The sequence below is a fragment of the Geospiza fortis genome, unplaced genomic scaffold (assembly GCF_000277835.1).
Source record: "Geospiza fortis unplaced genomic scaffold, GeoFor_1.0 scaffold506, whole genome shotgun sequence".
NCBI lineage: Eukaryota > Metazoa > Chordata > Aves > Passeriformes > Thraupidae > Geospiza > Geospiza fortis.
The window spans coordinates 955,265-965,586 of NW_005054493.1; the positions used below are offsets into that span (position 1 = coordinate 955,265).

Here is a 10,322-nt window from a genome sequence, read left to right on the forward strand (position 1 = left end):
GGCCCCGGGGGCAGCCACAGCCGGGACTTCCCGGCAGCCAGGCCGGGCTTCCTGTTTGCTCTGGCTTCAGGCACAGCCTTATAAGGACTTTTCTGTGGGTTCTGCACAGAATTCAGCTTTTTCCTCTACCAGCTGAGAGAGATGTGACCCACAGCAGCCTGCAGGCACCAGCAGCCCCAGGGCAGGTGGGATTTGGGAAGGGGACTGCTGCAGGCATTCTGGTGCTGGTGGCCGGTGTTTAATGGCACCTTGACAGCTTTTGTTCCACAGGCAGCCCAGGGAAGTGCAACAGAGCAGGAGGCTGCAGAGCTTTCCCTCCCAGCAGCTAGAGGGGGATTTTCCCAGCAGTAGCAACATAAATAGAAAGGCATCTGTAAATAAAACAAAGGGAGGGGACAGGCAGCAGAGCAGTGTCTGGGCAGGAGCAGCTGCCGGGCTTGGAAACCTTCCCCTTCTTTGCAGAACTGAGAGCTGCTCCCTCCCCTTGGCTGGCTGGCTGGGTGGGAGCACAGTGTCCCAGCCTGAAGATCCAAGGGTTTGTCTGTCCCTTTCAAGGACTGGATCCCACTTCCCAGGACCTACCACTCGTCATGTGAGACACTTTGGCCAGCTTCTTCATGACGTTATCAAGGCGCGACTGAGTGCTGTCCAGCTCGTGGGAGAAGTCATCCAGCATCCTGGGGACACAGGAACAGGGCACTGCTCAGCACGTGGCACATCCCCTGGGGAGTCTGCACCACGCTCACACACATGGATCCAATCACTGATGGGAGCAGAGTATCACACCTTGGCAGACAAAATGAATGTGGCTTCCTCTCCTGGAAGCACCCGAGGGAGGGGGAAAAAGCTGCAGCTCTGCTTTGGTGGGAGGTAACTCGGGATTCCTGCCAGACTGAGCCTCCCCTGGGTGTTTGTGGCTGAACTCTACACACATCTGCAAGGTGAGGACTATGGGAGGGGCTTCCTCCTTACAAAAGGAAAGTCTCATTTATAATCTGTGATTAGCATCTACGTGTCAGCTTGGACTTTAAATCCCTTTTCTTGTTCAGGGCTTGCAGTTTAAACTGAAATCTTGTTTCAGTCATGTATCAAGTGGCAATGAGATCTGCAGTCGTTTTTAAGGTGCTTTTCAAGCTCTGCATGGAAGTTACCCTTTTACTTCCTCCACACAGTGACTGTAATGAATCTGAAAGCCTTCCTGAATCTGTGCTTTGTCAATGCCAGCGCACATCCAGAGTCAAGGTACTAATCCAATTGTCTCCAGCCAGTGGGACTTTAAAGCTTAATGCATTTAAAAGGACAGACTCCTTCATTTGGAGTGCCAGGGCACTTGTTAAACCTTCATTCAGTGGGGAAAACCTCACTGTGGTAGTTATGAGCTAACCTTGCAAGCATTGATGGCTTGTGTGATGATCTAGAAACAGACACACCACCCCAATCTCCTCTGTGAGAGCAGAGGATTCTCATGCTGCACAACTTCACACGGGAGAGAGGTTGGAAGTTCCTCCTCTCCATCCAAGATGAAATCACTTCACAAGGGACATGGCCCTCCAGACTCCTACCAGCCAAACAAGGAGGGGTTTTAGGCATGAACCCTTCAAGCTTTTCTGGAAACATAGCTGTCAGCCTGCACAACTGGGAACTTGTTTGCAAAGGACAAGAACTGGGCAAGAAATCTAATTTATATGTAAATGGATGGATGCAAAATGACTTGGTGAGCTGCCCTTTAACCCTTTGCGTGGGTGAGGGTTATTTTTAACTTCAGTGATGAAGAGCAGCTCTGTGCTGTTTCAGGGCACAGCTGAGAGCTCCTGGCCCCAGCAGCTGTCCAGGGGCAGCACAAAACCCTGCAGAGTGGAGAAGTGGGCAGCATCTGCATTGCACAGCACCTCCCTCCCTTATCTGCTGGCTGCCTGAGGGGGAGCATGTGAAAAGGAGAGGAGGAAAGGTAACGTGGCAGTTAAGCCTGCCCTAGATGCAGCCTTCTAAAGGAAGGAGGTTGCAGTTCGATCCTTGGGGATTGCAGTACAAAATGCCTTCCACAGGCTGCCTGAGGGACCAGTGAATTCCAGGCTCTAGCAGAGGCAGGGATAGGTGTGTGAGGACATCCAGCCATGCTGCAGCCAGCCCTGTGCCAGGTTTTTGCCACCATGTCTCACACTTACACTGCCTGCTCTTCCAGCTCCCCGCCAATGCGCTGGGACATGTTCTTCAGCACGCCGATGCTGCCAGAGACCAGCTCCAACTGCTCATCCTGCTGCTCCACAATCAGCTGGGGCCAGAGAGAAGAGAAATGGGCAATTACAGATCTGCTGCCTGCAGCTGCCTTGGAGCCAGCCCATCCAGTGGACTGGCACTTGCTGCTCGGCCAACATCAGCTGTGAGGCCTGGGCTCAGACCTAAGCCACCAGGAATGAGGGCTGCATTCCTAAGAAATGCTGGAGAGGAGACAACCAGGGGAAAGTCTCCATGGCATGGCATCCCCATGGCACAGCAGGCTGCAGCCTCCAGACATCCCTGCAAATCCAGCCTCAGCTCATCCATGCTGTATGCACAGCTAAAGTGACTTTGGAAAGCTCCAAGGGCTGCTCATCAAAACCTTGGCAAGGTGAGCAGGCCAGGGAGGCACCCTGATGCTGTGCCTGGGAAACACCACCTGGAATGTGCCACAGCTAACACAGGGTTAATGCAAGCAGAAAGCTGTTGCAGCTTCTACAGCTAAAAATAGCCAGCCTGGCTCTGAATGTGCCAAAGGAATAAGTCTGCTGCTGTTTCAAGTCATTTTCAGGGCACAGTCACGCTAAGGATTAGCCTTACCCTAGTTACCTATTTCTGAAGCTGTTTATCCCCCTGCAGTCAGTAGGTAAAACGTGTCTGGAAGCCAAGGAGGCAGCAGGGCTCAGGAGCTTCAGCAGAGTTTGCCACCTCCGAGTCACTGCCTGTGTCAAGGCCCTGCAGTTCTCCAGGCACACTCCCCTGTCAGGTGGGAAGTGCAGCTGGGAAGTGCCTCACCAGGGGTTCTCCCAAGGCCTCACACAGCCTTTCTCACTAATCTCACAGTGACAAAGGCAGGAAAAGGAAGCAGGCGCGTGCTCCTGCTCCCAGCCTGTTCTGATGGGGGATGCACACAAACACCACCAAACATTTTTTAACCAGGGGAAGTTGCATAAGACAAACGGGCCCTTTTTCTTTTTGCAGTGTTTCTACTCTTCCAAGGATTTCAGCAATCTCTGCACTATTACATCCTAGTGTGCTACATCTTCCAGATTGTGCCAACTGCCTCCTAAACCCAGCAGAAGCCCCACGGCTCCAGGGTTAAAAACCTTGTGCCCAGATCACCCAAAGCTGTGCTGCACAGGAAATGCAGGCACAGACACATGCCACAAGCAAAGAGGAGAACTGTCAGGCTCCTGGAGCCAGACCAGCCCCCCTGGCACCCATTTGGCAAGCAAAGCTATTTAGTGTGTGATGCCAGCTGCCTTACCTGTTGTTGAGCTTGCTGCTCCTCGATGAAATGTGAATTGGCTAATTGCAGCTCCCGGTCCAGACGGCTGTATTTGTCAGGTCCAGAGCTCCAACTCTGACTCCCACTCTCTCCCAGGAGTGCCTGAACAGATGCAGAGAGCTCTTAGCAACACTCTTGTGTCTGCTCACAGCCCATCTACAGGGTGAGCTGGGAAGGCAGACAAGGCAGCACTCGTGTACACAGGCACACAGCATCCCCTTCCTCCTGCTCTGCTGCTACTCAGCCAAAGTGCTGTCAGGAACTAAACCAACACAGAGCCAAAATGCCAGCCTGGGAAGTCTCTGCAGCCTGGGATTGCAGAGATGCCTCTCCAGCAGCAGCAGAGCTGGAGTGTGGCTGACTGACAGTGTGTGCAGGAGGCCTGCACAGCACAAAGGGCTGGCAGAGGCCTGCTCAGGAGGCAGCACCGTGTGCTAGGACATGTGAGCTGGCAAGTGTCTGGGTATATTGTGTTAACACATGTACAGCTCCATCTGAGCACTCTGCTGCTAATGACAGGGGCTTAAGAGGGTCTGGATAAAGTACTTAACCAGTTGAGCTGACAGTAAAATAATGCAATCTATAACCAGAGCAGTGCTGTATGCTTATGTTCTATGATCCAGGCTGCCTATCTCTCCAGCAGGCTCTGGAGCTGCCAGCATACAAAGTTACTCTTGCCACCTGCAAGAGATAAGCTCTGCAAAGCCTGCAGAGATGGGGCTTTCCAGCCAAATATGTCTGGTCCCTGAAAGGGGAATAACCCAAGCTACAGATGCTGGAGAATGAACACAAGCTGCATGTGAGGACCCTGCAGCACTAGGGAAGGGTTAGGGACTCTGCCCTCCAGGCTGACTCGTAATGAGACCATCCTGCAGCTCCTGGTTGTGGGCAGGATGAGTATTTGTGAAGAACAGAAACAGAATGACCAGGGTGCTCTGTCAGGCTGAAAACCAGACAGTGTCTATGGTTCATCTGACTGACAAGGTTCAAGGAGGGGTGAGGAAAGCTGACAGACTGACCATGCAGGAAGCCAGCAGGACATCTGGTTTTTTCTGCCCCCAAGACACTGAGCAAGCTCCTGGTCACTCCAGTCTGTGGGAAGGGCAGCTCCTTTTTATTTAATATTTTATTTAGTGCACTAGCTTTGCCTGCAGCTTCAACAGAAAGAGCCTGTTTGCCAGCCTGGGCTGTGAGGGTCAGGTCACTGCTAGCCAGCCCCTCAGACACAAAGCCCAGCAAGAAGCCTTGCAGTCTGGAGTGAAGGTGAGGGGCTGGGAAGGGAGAGGAAGGCAGCAAGGGGAAGTCAGCCTTCCTGACCAGATGTCACTGCATGAGCTGGGCCATATGGTCTCCTGCAGCTATCAGGAACCTCATGCAAAGGAAAGCAGGAAATCAGAGGGAAAGCTACAGACTTGTTTAAGTAAGGGTGTCAGGGACTTTGTTGCTGGGAGTGTTTGCCAAGCACATTAATTAACCCAGTGACAAGCTCAGGAATGAGTTCTGTGCTTCTCAGTTTGTTGTTTTTGCCACGTGTGGTAAGGCTGATGCAGTACAGACAATTAACTGTATGAGGCACACATCAGCTTTTACTGGAGTGGGTTTGGAAGTCAGCTCCAGTATCTCCTTACAGCCTCTCCATCAGCCAGGAAGCAGCACAAGCTGCATCTATTTCTATTCCTTAGATTACAAATGCAGACAACACCAGACTCCTGGAGCTCCTTCCATCTTCTTACAGGGCTATTACCAGAAGCAGCTGCATGAAAGGATATTGCACCATCTTGGCTCCTAAATCCAGCAGAGTGCAGGATTACATTCATTGACATGGATTCTGAGCTGCTTTCCCCCAGGGAGGAGGAGGAGGAGGGAGATTTCCCTTTCCATGGGATGGTGCAATGCTGACAGTTGTAAACAAGCAGCTCTGAAGACAGAGCCAGATGGTGAGTGCTGACTTACAGCTCTGAGAGAGGCTTGGCAGAGGCTGGCAGCCTGTGAGAACCAGCTCTCCCAGGGCAGCCAAATGGACACAGCTCAAACCCAGCCTGGCTGCAGCGTGGGAGCCCCTGCCCACACCCAGGGCTTGTAAGGGGAGGGACTCCACACAGGACAGACATTGTAGCAGAAATAAATTGCCCATTCTCATGCTCACCTGCCTGTTTTTCCTTTCAGCCAGCGCTTGCATGGAAGAGTTTGACATCTGATCCTTCATGTCCTGTTCATTCAACAAAAAAAAGGAGCATGTGAGCGTTGGATTTGAGGTGACAGGCAAATTCAGGGTGCTACAGGGCTGTTTATACCCAGGCAAGGCTTCTACATGGGGGAAAGAGGGAAGAGAGATTTTCTTTGAAAACCCACACTTTTGAAGAGTCTAGAAACATACTGTAGAAAGTTTCATTATTATACTAATACTGGAATCAACAGCATTGGGATATTTTGAAAATATTCCTCGTTTACTACTCATTTTTCTCCACTACAACCAGAACCATGTTGATCTGTAAAATAAATGAATGTTCCTGCTGACAGAATGTAAGGAAGTGTTTGTCAGTGCCTTGAAGCCTGTAACCTCCTGTGCTTTATTCCCAACTGCATCTGGTTTTATATTCCATAGTAGAAGGTAGATTTGCTGTCCTGTGGCCATCCTCTCTGACTGGGTCAGTGTTCTCTCCTACCAATTAATATTTGCTGGAGTTCCTGCAGGAGGTCACTAACCACAGAAGGCTCCCCAGCACAATGTAACATAACCTGGTTTGCATAAATTAGCAAGTAGCCAACATCATCTGGCAGAGGCTGATCCACCAGCAGAGGGTTCAGATGTGTTTTACTGTTCAGAGATGTGCAACACATCACTAAAGAGCACCACCACATCCCACTTGGTTAATTCTCACTGGCTGTAGCACATCACAAATTTCCCCCGTGGAAACTGGAAGCCAGCTGCACAGAGCCACTTATAAATTTCATTTCCCAGTGGGAGACACTGCTGCAAAAGCCATTAGCCAGCATTTTTCAGCCAGGAGAAGAGGACCAGAGAGCAGGCTTGCCTGATCCTGCCCATTAGGGAGTGGACTACACTGAGGGCAAGGCAGTAACACATGTGCTTGCTACCTGGGGCCAGTGTGGTTTAGGGATCAGTTCCCAGGCAGCAAGCCTTAGGAACTGCATCCAGAGCACAGGACTGCAGGTAGGGTAACAGGCTTGCTGCCAGCCACACCAGTGCGTTCTGTGGAGCAGGAACATCAGAGTCATGAGGGACAGCAGAAACTCAGTGTAGCTATTAATAAACAGAAAACTTCCAACTAGCAGCTTGTTACCAGGCTTTGGAAAGATGTTTCTTCTCTATTTGTTACCACCAAGTTGTTAAAATCCCCTTTTGGCTTCTCAAGTGTAAGCCTAAACTAAAAAAAAAATCTTCCTCAAGTTAAAAATAAATCCAGTGGTTGTTTGGACTATTTTGCAGGGGTAGGAAGTTGAAGTCACCATGTCAATAACAGCAGGCTTTAAACACCTGCCAGTCTCCCTGTTGCTGAAAACCAGTGCTACAAATGGTCAGGACTGTCGAGATTTCCCTCAGCTCTGAAGTTGCAGAGTTTGCACATTGCAGCTGGGTCTTCACTCTTCCTCCTGCTACCACAGGCTCCCAGAGCACTGTGAAGCCTTCAAGGGTCAGCAGCACAAAAGGAGGGAATTCCACGGGGCACCTGCACCCCCAAACCCTTCTGGGCAGCTCCAGGAGGGAACGCACGGGGAAGAGGAGGAAGCCTGAGACTCAGCAAGCAGCAGCTTTATTCTCTGCTCTCCATTCCACCACAGATTTCCTTTTTTAGCCCCAACTCCCCCCAGGCCCTGAGCCCAAGGCAGGCTCCTTACCCTGACCACCTGGCGTGTGCTGGTGATGAAGGCTTTGCGGATCCCCAGCTCCGTGGCATCGAGGTTGAATTTCCGTGGGTTTGCCTCCACGATGCCTGGGCACCAAGTCAAGGAGCCCCCAGAAGCAGGGCTGGGCACACACACGGACACACAAAGGGTGCCAAGGGGCCACTGTGGTGTGCCTGCTCCCAAAATGTGAGTAGCAAAGATGGAACAGGAGACACGGCAGTAATGCGCTGTGCAGCTCAAGCACACACACAAGGTTTCTCTTTTCCATGGGTTTTTTTGGTTCTGGGGTGCTGTGCAGAGTTTTCAGGAGCACTCAGAGGAACACAAGGGAAAAGGAGTATTTCTGGAAGGCAGCCTAGAGAATGAACTGACCCTGCAGAAATCCAGATGCACACAACACAATAGGCTTTCTAGAACACAGCCCCTTAGAATATACTTTGCAAAAAGGCAAAAGGAAAATCCTTGACTTAATTTCTCATTTGCAATTTGAGAAAAGTCGATGTGAATGCAAAATTCAATCCCAAGCAGTCCTGATTTTTGCAAAGAGACAAGCACTGGGACTTGGCTATTTAGTACAACCTGAGAACTGCAACAAAAAGGATATTAATGGTTTCATCCAGGTCTTCCAGGTCCCACTCGATGCTCCGCAGGTTGTTCCTGAGCTCATTAGTGGTCCAGTCGATTTCTTCTCTTGTGGCGATGGAGGGATCTTGCAAGAGCTCTGTCCACCTCTGGAAGAGCCCCTGGGCAGTGTTCACAGCTTTCTGCACCTCCCTGCAGCCAGGAGAGCCAAGAGAAGCCCAGAATTACCCCCAGCTGCCCTGCAGCAGTGACACTGGGACAGCCCCGTGTCCAGCTGAGCAGGGATGCCACAGCTTCCTCCCAAACATCTCTCCTTCCAACAACTTTGTGTTCATTTTGTAAAATAAGGATCTGCCCTGCATCTCACTGCAGCATGAGGTTATTCATGAAGGGACCTATTTCTCCAGGGGAAGATGCTGAGTGTCACCCAGGCAAGCCAGGGCAGAGGGTCTGAACGAGGCAGCTCTTTGGCAATCCACACTTTGCATTCTTCTCAAAGATTTTCCTCTCAAGGCTCTGAACTACCCATGTAAGATACCCTGAGGTATCTTACAGATACACACAGAGTTACAGGAACTGTCCCCACACCACAGCCAGGCAGATTGTGGAGTGCAGAACTGTTTATTTTAATTCAGCATTTAAAAAAACACACAGGCCTACTATGGTGGCTTAGGAAGCACAAGTTTTTTCTGCTGCTCTAAGCTCTTTTGGAGACGGGTGCATTCACAGCAGGGGAAGGCACTGCTGACAGCTCTGCTTTGGGGCAAGCAGGTTTGTAAATTTGGGTCACAGACTCTCAGTGTGGCTATCTGCATTTACAAACTCTGTGCTCCCGAGCTGTGAACTGCTCCCCCAGGTTCACAGGGAGCTGGAATGGGAAGGGACACGAGATCAGACTGTGCTGGTGTCCACCATGAGCTTGCACACAGCAGTCAGAGGTTTCACCCCAGTGAAGGAAAGCAGGGGAGGCCCAGGGCAGATGAACTGTTCTGTCCTGCCAGGACTGCAGCTCTCTAAGTCCCACCAGGGCCTGAAGTTCTCCAGTTGCTCTCTAAGCTGCAGTTTCTCAGCACTCTGATGTATGTCCCTCCTACTGCTCTGCCACTCTGAGTGCCCTAAAGCCAGCAGCCTGCACTGAGCATCTGGGAAACTTCATTCCCTCCTCTACTTGCCAGCACAAGTTTTGGTTTTGTTTGGTTGTTGGTTTTGTTTTTGTTTTTCCACACTTGTGGAAGTCCCCAGCAGCAAGAACGTAAAGCAGGGCTGGGTGTCCTCTGATGGGAGGAGCTACAGACACCCAGAAAGCAAACCAGGAGCAGTTCTGGTGGCTCCACCAGCAGCAGCCCCTCCGACCTGCCAGGTAATAATTAACTGTGGGAGCGGCAGCACGTCCCCTTTCCCCTCCCTGCCCTTCCCCGCACGCTGCAGGAACATCTCTGGAAAGTTTGACAGGACAGACGTTTGCTCCCCACCCATGGCAGCTCCTACACTTTCCTCTTAGTTCAACGTGGTAATGGGATTCACTTTCCCTGGCTGCATCAGTTTCCCTTCCCACCCTTTTGTTCTCAAACACCCCACCAGGAGCCCCTGTGCTGCCCCTCAGGGCTGTTCTGCTGTGACAAGGGGCAGAAGACCAGCCCCCAGCACAAGCTGAAGGTGGCCCGAGGGCAGTGGTTAGTGATGGAGCTGTTTTCACAGAATCACAGAATTGCTGGGCTTGGAAGGGACCTCTGTGGATCAGCCAGGCCAAAGCCCCTGTCAAGGCACTGTCACCTGGAGCAGGGGACACAGGGACACCTCCACACAGGTTTGCAGTGTCTCCAGCAAACTCCATGACCTCCCTAGGAAGCCTTTTCCAGCGCTCTGCCACCCGCACTGTAAAGTTCTTCCTCACCTTGAGGTGGAACTTTTTGTGTTTTAGTTTATGGCCTGTTGCTGCAAAGGGTCTGGCACCATCCTCCTGACACCCTTAGAGGTATTTATATGGACTGATGACATCTCCTCTGTCTTCTCTGGACTAAACAGGCCCAGCTCCTCCAGTCTCTCCCCACCAGAGATGCTCCAGACCCCAGATCATCTCTGTGGCCTCCACTGGACCCTCTCCAACAGAGCTCCTTCCACCCTATTAATGACAATTTTCCTTTGGCCACCTTTAGCTGGTATTTCCCTGCGTTCTCTGCAGGTTTCCTCTCACGGCCATTGTTTGTCCCACAGCTGCTCCCTGCTCCTCTCCACCTTTCCCTTTGTCCCCCCGCCTTCCAGCCGCGAGCCCCAGCCCCGCTTTGCCCGCTGTGCCCAAGGCCTGGGGACCCTCACAGAGCCCGGGGAGGCCCGGCCGCGGCCCGGCCCCAGCCCTGCTCCCCGA

At 51.7% G+C, this 10,322-nt stretch overlaps 1 protein-coding gene across 1 annotated transcript in view; it reads right to left on the bottom strand.

The window, feature by feature from the left end:
• STX6 (syntaxin 6) overlaps positions 1-7,666 on the bottom strand; it is a 10,639-nt gene extending 2,973 nt beyond the window's left edge. Inside the window, exons 1-5 of the mRNA XM_031063306.1 lie at positions 7,367-7,666; positions 5,652-5,714; positions 3,485-3,607; positions 2,166-2,272; positions 583-677 (exon numbers count right to left, since the gene is read on the bottom strand). Of these exons, the coding sequence (XP_030919166.1) occupies positions 583-677; positions 2,166-2,272; positions 3,485-3,607; positions 5,652-5,711 (385 nt within the window). The 5' untranslated portion in view covers positions 5,712-5,714; positions 7,367-7,666. The remainder of the gene's footprint in view (positions 1-582; positions 678-2,165; positions 2,273-3,484; positions 3,608-5,651; positions 5,715-7,366) is intronic.
• Positions 7,667-10,322: the final 2,656 nt, after the last annotated feature.